This window comes from Gasterosteus aculeatus, chromosome 12 (genome assembly GCF_964276395.1).
Source record: "Gasterosteus aculeatus chromosome 12, fGasAcu3.hap1.1, whole genome shotgun sequence".
Lineage (NCBI taxonomy): Eukaryota > Metazoa > Chordata > Actinopteri > Perciformes > Gasterosteidae > Gasterosteus > Gasterosteus aculeatus.
In genome coordinates, this window is record NC_135700.1 from 23,443,014 (window position 1) to 23,461,548 (window position 18,535).

At 45.7% G+C, this 18,535-nt stretch overlaps 1 protein-coding gene across 3 annotated transcripts; it reads left to right on the plus strand.

Moving 5' to 3' along the window:
- Positions 1-124: 124 nt before the first annotated feature.
- Positions 125-14,515, plus strand: LOC120813406 (scavenger receptor cysteine-rich type 1 protein M130). Of its 3 annotated transcripts, XM_078085613.1 has the most exons (12): positions 125-269; positions 4,840-5,067; positions 5,288-5,407; positions 6,075-6,239; positions 6,434-6,595; positions 9,754-10,074; positions 10,168-10,452; positions 12,093-12,413; positions 12,507-12,791; positions 12,885-13,214; positions 13,566-13,648; positions 13,733-14,515. In XM_078085613.1, the coding sequence occupies exons 1-12, from the start codon at positions 227-229 to the stop codon at positions 13,835-13,837; spliced, it is 2,448 nt and encodes an 815-aa protein (XP_077941739.1). In that variant the 5' UTR covers positions 125-226; the 3' UTR covers positions 13,838-14,515. The 3 variants fall into 3 exon arrangements, with proteins under 3 accessions (XP_077941739.1, XP_040025285.2, XP_077941740.1); XM_040169351.2 differs by lacking the exon at positions 125-269 and having other exon boundaries at positions 4,666-5,067; XM_078085614.1 differs by lacking the exon at positions 125-269 and having other exon boundaries at positions 4,666-5,067; positions 13,566-13,643.
- The last annotated feature ends 4,020 nt before the right edge of the window (positions 14,516-18,535 follow it).

Here is an 18,535-nt window from a genome sequence, read left to right on the forward strand (position 1 = left end):
ACACTAGTTAGTAAGTAGCTGTAACTGATCGTTTAAGAGGACGCTGACTGAAATAATCAGTCTGACTCAAACACAGTTAAGAGACGTGAAAAAGATCTAAAAACAAAGACCAGTATCAGTAAAGCTCCTCCTCTTCTGGTACGAGGAAATACACTGGGGACATGAGACAAGAGCGTCAGAGACGCAGAGAGACGGACGCAGAGCGACAGACGTCTACCTGGTCGTCATGGAGCACCTGTTGATGCTGCTGCTGTTGCTATGGAGCTCAGGTAGGACTCGATGAGCTTCATTCAGGTATTTCTGATGGACGTTTAAGTGAGACAAACGGACACGTGTGTGGGTGAGTGGGGAGAAGGGTGTCCTTCAGCCAGAGGGTTGGCGGTTCGATTCCAGGCCCGGCTAACCTGCATGTTGATGTGTCCTTGGGCAAGACACTTAACCCAAGTGTCTTGTGTAGCGGTGAGTCGGTGTGTGAATGTTAGTGATGGCAGGTGACACTGTGTGTGTAGCTCCTGTCATCAGTGTGTGAATGATCTCATAGAAATGTGCTGTACAGGTACAGTCCATTTACCATTACACGTGTGCATAATTATGGACTGTATGACCTCTACCAGCTTAGTTATTAAGATGACCTGGGTGACGCTCCGTTGATGAGTCTTCTCCATGTTGCTGTTGGTTTCGCATCGTTGTGTGTGAGACATTAGATAGGGTCCACTGGCAGGGTGTAAAGTCTCTAAAGACTCTTATTTCAGTGTAACATGCAACAGTTCGTGGTAGATTTGAACATCCGGTTTAGTTGTCAAAAACCCTTCTGGGGTCAAAGACTTGAAAAACACAGTGAATCCACAACCTAAATACCCGAGCTAATCAGTGCTTAGTAGACCGCCATCCAGTGGACACGAAGGTGAACACAGTTCCGACCTTACACCCATATTGGGTTCTTACAATAATGAATATTGAATATTTCTCTGTAAAATCTTACATCTGGTCAGCTCCCTGTTTAAAATGCTTGAACATGTTTCTATTTAATTGCTTGACTATTTAAGTTAAGAGTTCCATACAGCAGCGGCCTCTTGGTCCGGATCCAGACTGAGACCTAAAGCTAAAAATGTGAGGGGCCGTTTAGGACTTAACTATTGAGACACTCTCGCGCACACTAATGAAACACTCTTACGTTCACTATTGACATGCTCTCACACACGACTGAGACACTTACACATACATGTATACTCTGTAAACCTGTGCACGCGCATATATAAAACATTATACATACTCAACTGAAACACTTACATGTACATGAGAAACACACGCGCCTGCATATATGCTGCTGTGTCACATACACACACACACACATATGAAAGGGTTACATGCATACAAGTTAACAAAGGTTTATTATCAATAAGTCAACCGGGGAGGGGAAAAGGGAGAGGAAAAACGATAACTGAAAAGCTGTTCACTGGGGCGGCCAGGGACCATCAGGACGCTTCGCCAGATTCCTCCTGGTGCAGAAGAGAGAATGTATTTCGTTAGAACCGTCTTGTTTGAGGAACGTCATCCTCCTCGGGTTCCTGCTGTCTCGCTCGCTTTCTCCTCTGTGTCTCCTTGGAGGAAGGCTTAAAACAGGCTCCTGATTGCCTGCGTGATTACCGACACCTGGGAGGGGAACTCAGTGACACCTGGGGTAGTACCGCCCTTCCACTACCATGCCTCTTGGTGGCCCTCTCCTGGCTGTTTCTCGCCACGTGGGGCACTGCTCACCGGCTGGGCCATCACATACCCCCCCCCCCCAGCTCCGAACCACGGTGGGGAGCGGCAGTCCACAGGCAGTCGTCCCTTCTCGACAAGGCATCCGCGTTCCCGTGCAGTCTGCCAGCTCTGTGCTCCACTGTGAACTTAAAGTCCTGCAGATGTAGAAACCAACGGGTTATTCGGCGTTCTCATCTTTGTTGACGGCCATCCATCTCAATGGGGCATGGTCCGTAACCAATATGAACTCTCGACCCAACTAGTACCTCAGTTTTACGATTGCCCATTTGACGGCGAGACACTCCTTTTCCACGGTTGAGTAATTCTTTTCATGGGGAAGTAGTTTGCGGCTGACAAAGGTTATGGGGTATTCGCTTCCATTATGTACCTGGGACAAGACTGAGCTTTCTTCAAGGCATTGAAGGCCAGCTGTGTCCGTTCAGTCCACTTTACCCCGTTGGATGCGCCTTTGCTTGTCAGCTCATGCACGGGGGCCGCCTAAAGAAGCACAATTAGGAATGAACTGTCTGTAATATCCCACTAGCCTGAGAAAAGTTCTCACCTGACGTTTGGTCTGGGGTTGGGGCCAGGTTGCTATGGCATCCACCTTCTTTACTTGGGGTTTCACATTTCCTCGTCCGATGGTGTACCCAAAGTAATTCGCCTCCTCCAAGACGAGCTGTCAGCCCCGCCTCTTGTAAGCCCTGAAGAACGGCGGCCAGGTGCTGCAGATTCTTTTCCCATGACGTGCTATGGACAATAATATCGTCCAGGTATGCCGCCGCATAGCCTTGGTGTGGTCGGAGTACTTTGTACAAAAGCCTCTGGAACGTTGCCGGGGCCCCATGAAGACCAAATGGGCGGACTCGATAGTGGAAGGCGCCGTCTGGCGTTGAGAAGCCAGTCTTCTACTTGGCTTGGGGGATGAGCGGTACCTGCCAATACCCTTTGGATAAGTCCAGTGTGGAAATGAACCGGGCCGGCCCTAGCCTCTCGACTAGCTCATCTACCCGGGGCATAGGGTAGGTGTCAAACAGGGAAATCGCATTTAGCTTTCTATAGTCGTTGCAGAACCTAATGCTCCCATTCGGCTTTCCTACAAGGACTATAGGCACTGTGGGACTCCTGCATGTGGGGCCAGACCTGGGTCATCCGGTGGTGCATCTGTTCCACGTGCTTTATGATGCTGCGCTGGGTGGATGGTTGCTGCTCCCAGACCTAGATGTGGCCTCCTTGGCCACATCTAGCAACCCGCAGGGTCTCCGACCGTACAGGAGCTGAGAATCCAGTAGAGCCCTCGGGAACTTCTAAGATAGAGAACACAATGCAAGGCAGCAGTTGGTCCCAGTTCTTACCATCAACCTTGATCACCTTACGCAGCATGTGCTTTAGAGTTTTTGTTGAATCTTTCTACCAGTCCATCGGTCTGAGGGTGATAGACCGAGGTTCTGATTTGTCTCACCTTCAGACTTTGGCATAGGCATCTCATTAAATTCAAAATTAAAATTCAGTTTATTTAATTTAATTTAATAATTTAATATTTCTCTTATTATATTGTATATAATGTGTATCTTTTTATTCTATTTTCTTCCCTGTACATGCTGCTGTGATACCAAAATTTCCCTCTTGAGGGATCAATAAAGTATCTATCTATCTATCTATTACTTGGGACATAAAGGTGTGCCCTTCTCAACGTCTGACTCAATCCGAACTAAGTGGAAAAGTCCAGTTTTACTATTTTTCCACCAATTCCCATGTGAAAGGGTTACTGTGAGGGGTCAGGACTTCGACTCAGGTGCAGAGCAATAAGGCAACGACAAACTTCATTCCAGGTTTGGAACCTTTTACTTGCAGAATAAAGTAATGCGAAACAAAAGGCAGCACAGGCGGACTTCACACGCTCTTGTAGAAACAAAAAAAAGGAAAAGGGCCTGGCAATGAAGTAAAAAACAACATAACCACAAACCAACACTGGGAATACCTGACTACAAAACATGCAACTCAGGGAGGGACGAAAGATAACCTAACACAGACAACACGGGAACTGAGGCTTAAATACAGGTGGAGGTAAAAAAGGTTGTATATAGATTGTTGCACACTTATACATTCATAGCTGAATATCTTGCATATGATTACAAAGAGTGCCTGTAAGAGCACCTCCCTAGTGGATGTGAGAGCATTACATAAGGATACAAACTCAGAAGAGCCAGAAACAAAGTGCAATTTCCTCAAATAAGCCAATTTACAACTTGCTATAGATAAGTGGCGTTACAAGTCCAATTTAAGTGCTACAGTTAGTGTGTTAGTGGAGGTAGAGTCTTTAGTCTGAAGATGTGAAGGCTCTCTGTGGTCCTGGTGTCTTCAGAGACCTCCTTCCACCATTTAGGAGCAGGACAGCAAAGAGTGGAGATCTAGTGGAGTGTTTTGCTCTCAGTGAGGAGGAACAAGCAGTTTATCACATGCAGAGCGGAGAGGTCAGAGGTTGGGATGTCGGGTTGGACCAGGTCCTGGATGGAAGCTGGACCCCATCCATTCACAGCACGGTACGTGAGCACCAGTGGTTAGAACTGGATGAGCCACCGGGTCCAGTGAAGAGAGCGGAGGAGTGGAGGAGTGAGGGAGAACTTAGGAAGGTTAAAGACCAGTGGAGCTTCTGCATTCTGGATGAGCTGCAGAGGTGGAATGGTGGTAGCAGGAGACCTGCAGGAGAGAGTTACAGTAGTCCAGGAGGGAGACGACAAGAGCCTGAATCAGTACCTGCGCTGCCTTCTGAGTGAGAAGAGAACGTGTTCTCCTGATGTTGTAGAACAGGAAGCACCTGCAGCTCCTCCAGGGTTTAATTACGCCGCGTTGAGCTGATGTGCAATTACAATTACAAACTACTCGTGTAGCTTGAGCTCTATGGCATCCAGTCCAAGGAAGTCCCCCCTGGTACCACTGAGGAGACAGCTAAGGGGACCACTGTCGTGGAATAGTTCAATAAGACTAGTTTGGAAGAAGAGAATGATTTGTTCTTAGGTTTATCTAATAAAATAAAAGTCTTGATGAATGATCAAAGTTGTTATAATATATTTTACCATTACACCTCTGAAGGGACATCTAAAGGTGCCACTGGGGGGACATCTGAGGGGACATCTATGGGGACCACTGAGAATACTTCAGCTCTAGAGGACGAGTTGTGCAAGAGTCCGGTCATATCGGACATCGTCATCCTGCTGGACGGTTCCTATAGCATCGGGTTCATCAACTTCAAGCTCGTGAGGACCTTCCTGGAGAACCTGGTCAGGGCCTTCTCGGTGGGGTACGACAAGACCAGGATCGGTGAGGATTCAGGATGCTTCATCTAGAAAGAGTGATGCTTTGTCTGTTTAAAGCCTCTTGTGTAGCGTCAGGACTGGATTCTGTCACTTGTGCTCAAACGACTATTCATTGTGTGTGTGTGTGTGTGTGTGTGTGTGTTTGTGTGTGTGTGTGTGTGTGTGTGCGCGTGCGTGTGTGTGTGTGTGTGTGTGTGTGTGTGTGTGTGTGTGTGTGCGCGCAGGCCTGGTTCAGTACTCCCAAGACTTCCGGATCGAGTGGCACCTCAACGCTCACACCACCAAAGAGGGTGTGATCGAGGCGATGAAGAACCTGCTGTACAGAGGAGGGGGCACGAAGACAGGTAGAGCGGCTCGAAAAGTGATACAGCTGATGTGTTCCTTTTATGCTGTTTCAACTGGGGGTGTGACGATTCATTCTAACAACGATTCGATTCGAATCGCGAGTCATGGTTGCCGATTCGATTCTTGGACGATGTGGGTTAATTTAGAACGATTCAATTCGATTCGGTGACTTGAAATCGATTCAGTAACTTTACTGGACGGTGCAGGCAAAGTTTCTGAGATCCCTGTTGTTTCTTGTAAGGAAATCAGGTTTAAATGAATTATGGATATTATAAACAAGCAAACAACAATTAATGGCAAATGTATCAACCTTTTATTTGAATCAACTGCCATTTTCAATGTAAACGTTACACAATAATTACACAATGTTTGGATCAATTCACAGAACCCTGGATGTTCAACCACATTGTCGGGTCACATGTCTTTACAGATAAACTTGTTGCTGTGAGTTTAGTGCTGGCGAGGCCTGAGGCGTCTGCAGAGCTGAGTTACCTGCTGCTGCTGCATCGCTTTATCTCTTTTTTATCCCCGCGGAAAGCAACAACACATTTAAAACTGTAAAAAAGGAATCACAAAGCGTTTAAATGAGCTTCTCTTCTGGAAAGTCTCTTGTTTCTCGGCCTTTGTTTTTTCCATATCTTCAAATGAGTTCTATGTGGTCTCCAGGTCAGGCTCTCACCTTCATCCTGGACACCAGCTTTAAAGCCAAGTTCGGCTCCAGGCCCGGCGTTCCCAAGATCGTGATTCTCATCACGGACGGGAAGTCCGAGGATGACGTCATCTCTCCCGCGCGCAGCCTCAGGGAGGCCGGGATCGAACTGTTCGCCATCGGTACGCCCCGAGCCTCCCCAATAAAATGAAGAAAGTTCACAGGAAGCCGTGAATGTTTGTTAGATTGGGACTTTGTTGATGCTGAAATTGTCCAAAGACCAGGCACGGAAATATTAATACATCTGTTAGGAGATTATAGTATAGTTTGAGTCATTTTTCCCCCTGATTGACTTCATCAAAAACATCCTCCCCAGGTGTGAGAGACGCCGCTTTAAGCGAGCTGAAGGCCATCGCGTCTCCCCCCGAGGAAACTCACGTGTACAACGTGGCCGACTTCAGCGCGTTGAGCGACATCGTGGAGAGGCTCAGCAAGACGGTGTGTGAGCGGGTGGAGCAGCTGGACACGCAGATCAAAGGTCTGACCTCACTCACCCACTCACTCACTCATTGACTCACTCACTGATTCACTCACTCACCCACTCATTCACCCACCCACCTCACACCCACTTATTGACCCACTCACTTATTCACTCACTCACTTATTCACTCACTCATTGACTCACTCACTTATTCACTCACCCACTCATTCACCCACCCACCTCACACCCACTTATTGACCCACTCACTTATTCACTCACTCACTTATTCACTCACTCATTGACTCACTCACTTATTCACTCACTCACTCACTCATTCACTCACTCACTCATTCACTCACCCACTCATTCACTCACTCACTCACTCACTCACTCATTCATTCATTTGTTATGGAAATAAATATGAAGATATGAATCAATGTGGTTCCAGCTTGTGATCCATTATTCGTGTTGAGGGGCGGGGATTTAAGGGCGGAGCCTCCTCATCCATCAATAAAAAGATGGAGTAAAATAAATTAAAGTTGCAAGCAGCGACAGGCGCTACTCTGCATGCCGGGGCACCGGCCGGACGGCTAGAAACGCAGCCAAGAACTCCTGCGACTGTCGAAAAAGAGTCGCCGTTAACCGCGTGGAGCGACGCCAGGAATGCCGCTTTGCAAGCTTCATCTTTATTAAGGTCTTGGGTCTTTTAACATTTGAGAGGGATTTGATTAACTTGCGAGGAGCAGGGTATTAAATAAAAAACGTGTAACTTCCTGTTGCCACTTTTTTCTCAGGTTACCTGGGTTACATATTCCTACTAAGGTCAAACGTAGCACTGGAGCTGCTTAAATTAATATTTTCATCATTAAAATTATATCCGATAACTACACCTTTGACTTGTAACTAAACGTGGCACACGCTTAGGTACAAGTTGACCATGTTGAGTACCTTTGTGTTTACTGGATACTAGAAAATTTGACTTTGTGTTGCCAGTAGGTGGCGCCGTGACTTTGATTCCACTTTACATCTCTTCAGGCCCAGAGTCTCATCACACATGTGTAAATCAGAAAGAATCTGATGATGTGGAGTAGAGTTACAACGGTTTAGTTGTTCTTGGTAAAGGATCAACTTTGCCGATGCTCCCTCTCGCCACCGATTATCGGACTCTGATAACATTCACATATCAGAGGGATCAGATCAACCTGTGAGGAGCAGGGTAAAGTAAGAAACATTCAACTTCTTGTTGCCACCAGGTGGCGCTATGACTGCGGTTAAAAATGATCATGTGGATGTCTACAGGGTGAGATGTTCATGCTGTATATCTTCTCAAAACAATGAGATATCAACTGTAGATTACAGTAGATTACGGTAGTGGCGTGTAAGAACTGATTTCAAAATAAGAACATGTGTCAAACTCATTCAATAAGTCTGTAAATCATATATAAATGTGATAATACATTAAAAAAAACAGTGAATTGTGTAATTACTTATTCAAATACATTTATAAAGAATTAATTTACACAGACCAGAAAATATCAGGAAATTCTTATTTAGCATTAAAGACTTAAGGCCCTTTAATGTCATACATGAGCCAACTTCCTCTAAAATCTCATTCACCAGCCAGCTTCAGATTCAATCACAATTTCAGATGGCATTGTGAAGATGGCGTCTCCGTGTTATACACGCACGAAGGTCATCCCCAGTGGACGGTGGCCCGCAGTGGCGCCTAATCCTAATCACTCTTTCAGCATACGACTATGTTATAATATATTTTGCCATTACACCTCTGAAGGGACATCTAAAGGTACCACTGGAACAATGTGGTTTTCGTCCTGGTCGTGGAACAACGGACCAGCTCTTCACTCTTTCCAGGATCATAGAGGGGGCTTGGGAGTATGCTCATCCAGTCTACATGTGTTTTGTGGACTTGGAGAAGGCGTATGACCGGGTCCCCCGAGAGAAACTGTGGGAGGTGCTGCGGGAGTACGGGGTGAGGGGGTCCTTGCTTGGGGCCATCCAATCCTTGTACGCCCAAAGCGAGAGCTGTGTTCGGGTGCTCGGCAGTAAGTCAAAGGCGTTTCCGGTGGGGGTTGGCCAGGGCTGCGCCTTGTCACCAATCTAGTTTGTGGTTTTCATGGACAGGATATCGAGGCGTAGTCGGGTCTACAGTTCGGGGGGCTGCGGATCTCATCGCTGCTTTTTCTGCAGATGTTGTGGTCCTGATGGCATCTTCCGTCTGTGACCTCCAACTCTCACTGGAGCGTCTCGCAGTCGAGTGTGAAGCGGTCGGGATGAGGATTAGCACCTCTAAATCTGAGGCCATGGTTCTCAGCAGGAAACCGATGGATGGCCTACTCCAGGTAGGGAATGTGTCCTTACCCCAAGTGAAGGAGTTCAAGTACCTCGGGGTCTTGTTCACGAGTGAGGGGAAGATGGAGTGTGAGTTTGGGTGGAGAATCGGAGCAGCGGGGCCGGTATTGCACTTGCTTTACCGCACCATTGTGACGAAAAGAGAGCTGAGCCGGAAGGCAAAGCTCTCGATCTACCGGTCAACCGTCGTTCCTACCCTCACCTATGGTCATGAAGGATGGGTCATGACCGAAAGAACTAGGTCACGGGTACAAGCGGCCGAAATGGGTTTCCTCAGGAGAGTGGCTGGCGTCTCCCTTAGGGATAGGGTGAGAAGCTCAGCCATTCGCGAGGAGCTCGGAGTAGAGCCGCTGCTCCTTTGCGTCGAAAGGAGCCAGTTGAGGTGTGGTTTGGGCAACTGGTGAGGACGCCCCCTGGGCGCCTCCCTAGGGAGGTGTTCCAGGCACGGCCAGCTGGGAAGAGGCCCCGGGGAAGACCCAGGACCAGGTGGAGAGATCATATTTCTGCACTGGCCTGGGACGCCTTGGGATCCCCCAGTCAGAGCTGGTACATGTGGCCCGGGAAAGGGAAGTTTGGGGTCCCCTGCTGGAGCTGTTGCTCCCGCAACCCGACCCCGGATAAGCGGTTGAAAATGGATGGATGGAAGGAAAAAGCTAACTGGCAGCAGAACACAAGCTTTATGAGTCTAAATGTACATGTGGATTTCCTCCTTTGAACGTATGCAAACATTTAGTGTGGATCCTACCTCTGGACCAATCAGAGCTCTCTATCTTCATGGACACGCCCTCTCTTTATTTAGTGTCTGATGTCTTTAATCTCTCTCTCATCTTCTATCTTCTCTCCAGACTACATCAGGCTGGTGAATGGGTCTACTCACTGCTCAGGCAGACTGGAGGTGAGGTCTAACCAGTCAAACCAGTCAAACCAGTGGTCCTCAGTGTGTGAAGAGGACTTTGACCAGCAGGATGCAGAGGTGGTCTGTAGCGAGCTTGGCTGTGGGGCTCTTTCAGTCCTCCAGGGGGCGCTCTATGGAGAAGTGGAGGCTCCAATGTGGACCAAAGAGTTCCAGTGTGGAGGCCATGAGTCTTCCCTCCTGTACTGTAGAAGCTCAGGCTCAGAGAGAAACACCTGCTCACCTGGTAAAGCTGTAGGACTCACCTGCTCAGGTAGATGAGGAGCTGCAGCTTTGATCTGGTTCATTTCTGTTCTACTGAAACTCACTTTGTTCTTCTACTGACGACTCTCTTGTTTCTGTTCAGAACCTGTGAGGTTGGTGGGAGGAGCCAGTCGCTGTGAAGGAACACTGGAGGTGAAATATCAAGGAGAATGGAGACCAGTAGATTACTACAGGTGGAACCTGAAGGTAGCAGATGTTGCCTGTAGAGATCTGGACTGTGGCTCCGCTGTTTCTATCAGAGACAGAGAGGAGTCCTCAGAGAGCTTTGTGTGGCGGATTCCCTCTGACTGTGTTCAGTCTGGATCTGCGCTGAGGGACTGTTTACTGCCAAGATCCTCTTCCTCCATCCTGGATCTCACCTGCTCAGGTAAGTCCATCAGTAACATCATCCATGTGTCATGTACTTCCTGTGTGTCGGTCCAGTCCCTCCCTCACTACACACTGTGAATCTGTCTGTCACGTCTCTGAGGAGGCTCTGTTACAGGTATAATGATCCTCCCACATACTTAATATGACTTACATCACGAGTTACTTACATATTCTCTATAACAAACATTCAAACCATCAGTGTTATTTGTACCTGTGAGCCATAACTATGAGCACATTTCAATTGTTAAAGATATAAACCCTTCTATTCCATTACTATTTTATTTGATAATCCAATGAAGAATTCACAAATTCAGATTTTGGTGGATTTGAAGCATGGGAACTTTCTTAAAATGATGCTGTGGGGTTAATATTCATCAGATTGGAAATTAAAAAATTGCTCCGATACTCTTTTTTAATGTTTTATTTTCCATTAAGTGCAGTAGACGTTACACAGAGTGGAGGTAAAAATGCAATGTAAGACAGATTCACAAGTAACATACATTAAATCAAGTAAATTACAAAGCAACAAATGCTTAATTTGATCTGACGGTAGATCTTACCAGTTTATGATATATACATAATCAGAAATAAAAGCTTCCCAACAAAGTGCAGATAAGACTTTTTTTTCTAAAACACAAAATCATTTACAAACAAAAAACAAATGTCTGTCATTTATCTCTCCCACTTGTTTGCTTGGGACGTTGTTCGTCCAGGCGTTATTACACATCACTGACGAGAGTTTAGTGTGACTTCCTCTCAGTCAGAAGTCCAGTAAAGGTGAGTTGTTGAGCTGTGGCTGAACTTTGATTTCCTTCCATTCCGTTAACCGGCCTCCACCGTAGACGTATTTAAAGACAGACGTCTCACGGTGGCGTACAGAACGTCCGCACATGGCGGCCATCTTGGTTCAGGCAGCTCGCTCACCCATTACTTTGTGTTGTTAGTGGTACATGTACTTTGAATAATAATAACTTGCTCAATTTCCAACCGATTTTTAAACAGTTTGGTTTGTTATAAACGTCAGAGATGTAGTTATGACACTGCATACATACTATGAATAATTATGTCATGTTGTAAAAAATAGAATAGTGTTCTAAAATAGGTTCAATATTTATATATTTATATATATATATATATATATATATATATATACAGTATATATCATGTTACGGCCAGCTCGTTTCGACCGTACATAAAGAAAAAAAGTACAATGAAATTACTTGCAAGAGTTTAATTATTCGTTCAGAATAACGGTAACTTAACAAAACAAAGTCTAGGTTCAAAACAAAGGGGAAAATCATAATCCAGATGGGGAGAGAAAAGATTGGTATGAGTTGGGTAACTAAAAAAAGGTAGGCCAAAGTGACTTCTCCAGAGGCAGTCGCTCCCCTGGAGGAAGGGCCGTGGAGAGGGGAGATCCAGGGTTTAATTCCTCTCCACAATTAAGAGGCAATGAGGGAACAGGGGTGTGCAATCTCCCACGCTCTCCCTAGAAGACACCGCCACCAGCAGGCGAGCAGATGAAGGGCGGGGTCGTAACAATCATCATACAAATGATGGTGCACTTCTACACGTCCATTGTTGAGTCCATTCTCCATTGTAGCCTCTCACCCTGGACAAAACTGTTTGTCTCTCCAGACTCCATCAGGCTGGTTAACGGGTCTAGTCTGTGCTCAGGCAGACTGGAGGTGAGGTCTAACCAGTCTAACCAGTCTAACCAGTGGTCCTCAGTGTGTGAAGAGGACTTTGACCAGCAGGATGCAGAGGTGGTCTGCAGGGAGCTTGGCTGTGGGGCTCTTTCAGTCCTCCAGGGGGCGCTCTATGGAGAAGTGGAGGCTCCAATGTGGCCCAAAGAGTTCCAGTGTGGAGGCCATGAGTCTTCCCTCCTGTACTGTAGAAGCTCAGGCTCAGAGAGAAACACCTGCTCACCTGGTAAAGCTGTAGGACTCACCTGCTCAGGTAGATGAGGAGCTTCAGCTTTGATCTGGTTCATTTCTGTTCTACTGAAACTCACTTTGTTCTTCTACTGATGACTCTCTTGTTTCTGTTCAGAACCTGTGAGGTTGGTGGGAGGAGCCAGTCGCTGTGAAGGAACACTGGAGGTGGAATATCAAGGAGAATGGAGACCAGTAGATTACTACAGATGGAACCTGAAGGTAGCAGATGTTGCCTGTAGAGATCTGGACTGTGGCTCTGCTGTTTCTATCAGAGACAGAGAGGAGTCCTCAGAGAGATCTGTGTGGTGGATTCCCTCTGACTGTGTTCAGTCTGGATCTGCTGTGAGGGACTGTTTACTGCCAAGATCCTCTTCCTCCATCATGGATCTCACCTGCTCAAGTAAGTTCATCAGAGACATCATCAATGTACTGTCTATCTGTCTGTGACATCTCCTTTAATGAAGGGTAAACTGTTATCATCTCTTTGTTACAGAGCTGCTGTTTCAGCCAATCATCTCTGTGTCCTCCTCCATGTACGGGGTCTCCGAGGCCCAGCAGCAGGGGGCTCAGGTGCTCAGGGGCTCCACCTTCACCGTCTGCTGCTCCATCCAGCCACAGTACCCAGGAGGCTCCTTCCAGCTCACCTCCCTCTCCTTGAACTCAGCGCACAACTACACCAAGCCAGCTGTCAATCACTCTGCCAACTTCCTGTTTCCTGCTGCAGAGCCCGCCCACCACGGAAGCTACAGATGTGTTTATCACCTCTATGTTTTTTCTCATGACTTCTCCTCTGAGAGCCGTCTGCTGCGTCTCTCCGTCGAAGGTAAGCTGACTGTTTGAGGACATGTTTGGTTACCATGGTAACTCTGGTCCTCTGAGAACTGAAGCTAACGCGACTTCATGGTCTCAATCTCTAGTTTTAAGTCTTAAACACAGCGTGATGTTCATTTAGTAAATCATGGTCCATGTAGAGGCAAACAGACCATAAAGCAGGGGATGCTTATGGGCGGGGCTACACGCTGATTGACAGGCCTCTAATAGACCATAAAGCAGATTAACAGTTCAAACTGCGAATATGAAGCCAACACGGATATAACAGTGATTGCAGTGTTTGGTTCCGTGGGAGCTGTTGGACTCATGATGTCATGTGATCACTCTCCATGTGTGTGAGCAGATCCAACACCTCTCATCATCAAAGCGGTCCTCCTGCCTCTGATGCTGCTGTGGGTGAACGTTGCCCTCTACTTCTACTGTAAGGTACGGACACACGTCTGACGGACCACGCGAAGCTCTCGCTCTGTGACCAGTCAACTGAAGGCAGGTGCTGTCGTGTCTCTCCAGACCACCAGGGGGCGGAAGCTGGACAGACAGGAGGACTTTGAGCTGGATCATCGTCACCTGGGTGTTCCTGCAGCTGAAGAAGAAGGAGCTCAGGGAGCAGGGTAGCTCCTCCAAGGAGCTCACCTCACATCCGGATGGATTTGTATCACACAACCAGCACCGGCTCACATTCACACGCATGTTTGCTTTCAACGGGAAGGCTGGAATATGACGTGACTTTATCAGTGTTTCTTCCTCTCAACAATGTGTTCTTCTGACTTCCTGTCTGTGGCTCTCAGCTCAAAGCCCATTGGTTCCTGCTTTAAAACACTTCACAGGTACAGAGTCTAATAAACTACACCTGAGATCAGGTTTAGCAGAGTACATATCAATATAAACATGACACAGGGCTCTCAAGTGAAGGAATCCACTGCCACTGTTACTCTTTGTTATTATTCATGAATGTACTTTTTTAAAACTTTCTTTCTAATTACAGGGTTACACTTAAAACCTGAGCAATTTGATTATTTTGTAAATAAGGAAATTTATTTCATTATGTTTTTGTTTATTTTTCTTCATGACCTTACTTTAGTATACAATTTGTTTTAATTAAGGATGTTGCCTTTTTCAAAAGAACATTTTGTATTTAGCTTTTTAAATGTAAAGGATTTCACTCAATACTGTTTATCAGAATATTTCTTAATTTTGACCTTTGTGATTTACTTGATTTTGTCTTAAAGGAATTTCAAAATGTTGTATAAAAAAAGAATATAATAACATTTTAAATAAAAAATTAAATCATTAGTATTCTGTTTATTTCTGTTAGTAATGACTTTTTCATTATAATTGTGCTTATTGTGGTTTTTAATTCATAATATTATGTTATTAAGAGTTTTTCTGATGAATAACACATACTTGTGTTCCACAGATACATTTAATAGTAGTACCACTCTAACAAAGTACTTTAAGAGTTGTCTGAATGAGGACAAGAGGACAACTCGTGACCTTTAATCACCAAAACCAGACTTTTACCTCACATGTGCACACGTGTGTTCTAACATGTGACAAGCATCAGTGTTCATGTCTCATCACACAAAGAGATCACTTTGATAAATGTGTCACCTGGAAACTAAACCAGTTTATAAACTATGAAACTAGACAATGAGAGGCATTTAAAAGCTAAAATCAGAGCTAAATAAATCTCTACGTGACACCGTAGTGTGTCTGTGTGTGTGTGTGTGTTCTTCACAAGCACCCATGATGTATTTCTACACGCTAGTAACGATGCATTTATAATCAGTTACAACATTTAAGTTGATTGTGTCTCCACCGCCAGGGTCCCTTTAAAAAACTCTCATTCGGGACTAAACTCAGCGATGTGACCTTTGAACCCCAGACCTCCAGCAGCTCGTTGCAATAAGCCTTTTTTCTCTGGAGTTTTCTGAGGCCGTTTGGAAAATGTGACGTAAAAGTGAAAGAGGACTACAAAGGGGCCCCGTGGGCCCTTTAGAGGCTTAATGTGGCCCCGAGCGCAGAGAAGCAGACAGAGCCGACCCCAGTGTGTTTTTCATCCATAACTAAAACTAAGGCGTCATATAGATTCTATAAGCTGGCTCCCTACTACATCCTTTCCAAAGGGAAATGCCGCCCTTTTAAAAAGGAATATTTTTGAGAGAGAGCTTTTGTCGGAATACGGAATTGCTCTGCGACACCCGTAACCCTTTTAGAGCCATGAATTGAAAACCAGTGCATCGATACAACGTGAAAAGCTACAGACGCAGTTGCAGAAGCAAGGGAGACGCCATCCACCCTCCTGAGGAAACCCATTTTGGCCGATTGTACCCGTGACCTAGTTCTTTGGGTCGTGACCCATCCTTCATGACCAGAGGTGAGGGTAGGAACGAAGACTGACCGGTTGAGCTTTACGGTGCGGAAAGGCGAGTGCAATGCGGCCTCAGATCAGACGATACAATCACAAAACCGATCATCGATCTTTGGCCTCGGGTGTTCTGGCACCACGTACACTTATGCAGATCCTCATGTTCCAACATGGTGTTTGTTATGGACAAGCCGTGACTGGCACAGAGGTCCAGTAACAAACGGCCGCTCGGGTTCAGATCAGGGAGATCCAGTCATCTCCACCGTCGCCCACTTTTGTCCACCGGGGTGAACGCCGATGTAGCAGCACTCAGCCGGGGACTCGTGGGTAGCCCCAAACCCGCCTGGCGCCTCACAGCCAGGTCGATTCCAGACTAGAGTCCATCCCCTATCCAGGAGTGTGGTTCCAGAGGCGGAACCCAGAGCCAGCATCTGCCGCCCAGGTCTGTTCCGTCTCGACCACCCGCTGTCGGCTTCCTCCACAGGTGGTGAGCGCTTGGGGAGTAGAGTTTTGGGGCGCCACGTGCTGTGCCCCGGCCGGGCTCCAAGCCCACCAGAGGCTCGCTGCCGGGCCCTCCATCTGGGCCTGGCTCCAAATGGGGGCCCCGGGCTTCCTGCAGGCCGGGTGGCTCCTTCCCTGTTCCGCTTTCTCATAGTGTCTTTTTAACCATTCTTGGTCTGGCCCCTCGCCTGAGACCACTTTGCCAAGGAAACCCCAGCAAGAGCACAAGGCTCCCAACAACACAGCCCTCAATGTTGAGACAATCTTTCATTATTCTCAGATACTAATTCATCATTTAAAGTTAGGATTAGGGCTTCCATGTCTCTTTGTTTCAGTGGTTTGGTTTAAACATTTATATAAAACATTTAAACTCTGGGGGTCAGTGGAGAGCAGGTCGTCCTCCAATCAGAGGGTTGTCGGTTCGATCCCAGGCTCGGCTAACCCGCATGTCGTTGTGTCCTTGGGCAAGACACTTAACCCAACATGGCTCCTGTAGCTGCGACTACAGTGTGTGGATGTTAGTGACTGATGTGCAGGTGTCACTGTGTGTGGTTCTCCTGTCGTCAGGGTGTGAATGATGTCATGTAGTGTTAAAGCGCTTTGAGTGGTCAGAAGACTAGAAAAGCGCTATACAAGTACAGTTCATTTACCATTTACCATGTGAGTCAGTGAAATAACACCCGGCTAAACTTACGAACAGAAACTTTAAAAAGGTTTGAAGTTTTTCTTGCTCAAGCATGATTTTGATGGTACACACAATTAGCATCACACAAACTCAACTAGCAAAACACCTCAGATTATTTGCAAAATGAAACACTCTTGTAAAAACTCCATACACTGAAATTAGTCAACACAGAGATTCACAACAAGAAACAAATCCCAGTTTGCAGGCATCAAACAACATTCTATCCGGTGCAAAAATAAGGAAAATAAAATTGATCTCGAAAAAGCTGAAAATAGAGTAAAGAAAATGCTTTGCATTGTCTCTTCGTCTAGCTGGATCTGGCCTCCTCCTCCTCCTCCTCCCTCTCATCCTCCCTCTTCCTTCCCTTCACTCCCTCCGGTTGAACAGGTGAACTCCGCTGCTGCAAACCACTGTGTGTATTGTTTTACAAACAGTGTGAGGCTGACTTTGTGCTCATAGTGGTGCAACTGTGGGCCGAGTTTTGCTCTTTGACTGTACGGTTCGGATAAAGATACTTTTGATTTTACGGGATATTAAAAAAACCTGTAAAGTGTATGACGTCACTATGATGTAATGACATACTTCTGCCACACGGAAGAGCTACAGGGCTTATTTACGGTCATCACGCTCAAATAAAGACTCACAAAGATGTACTCAAAGTACAAGTAATCTTAGTACAGTAGAATGTACTCAAAGTACTAGCACTCACAGAGCAGAAAAATAGACTCATAATACTCACAGAGCAGTAAAATATACTCATAAAACTCAACGTACAAGTGCTCATAGCGCAGTAACATGTACTCATGTATAGAGGAAAGTATACATAGTAATACAGTATATACTTTATTTTCTCTATATTATATCCTTTTACTTCTACTTAAGCTTTCAGGGAAAAGATGTAGACGTTTTAGCCGTGTTATCTTCATAATGCTCAAACGTTCATCTCGTTTGGACTTCATTATTTCTTCATTCTTGTCCCCTCCACCTCTTCCTCGCTGCCAAGCCGCTGACGTCATGCTCCGCTGTTAATGATTAGCATATGGAAACGAGGAGCGCGCGCCTCTCTGCGTCAAGGCGGCCGTAACCGCGCCGGAAGGTGACGTTGTTCCGCCTTCAAAATAATAGTTATGTTAAGATTGAACGCAGCGGGAGTACTCACACATCTTACAGCGATGTGGAAATAGTTTGCTATTTATTCTGCGTGTAAAAAAAATTCTAAAATGATTAGCTAAATCTAAATGTAGTTGTAGAGCCCAAACTATATACCTAAAATGCCCTTTACAATGTAGTGGAGTAGTAAAGGAATCATTCAAGTAAATAGTCTTACCTAATAGTAGTAGCAGTATCTCAAAGTTGGACTTAAGTACACTATTTACATAAATGTACTCACTTACTTTGAAGCAAAGGTACACTGTGAAAAAAGTACCCTTGGTGGAAAGATGAATATATCCTGATGATTATTTTATTTTATATAACCACATATGTCAAGGAGAAACATTATTATTGAACATTGTCATGATCAAATCAAATGTATAGGCGTTTGTTCAAGCACTTTAAATATATATCTATTTTCAGTAACTGCTTATCGAAACTAGTGCAGTGCTCTGCATCTACATACTTGACTGATCATTACTGTTAACCAGGATATTTGTAAGATATTTACTATTAACCTATTTACATTCCTATTATTATGTCTTCATAATGTATTTTCTCATATAGTATATTTTATCTTTACTTATTCACATTACAGAAGTACAAT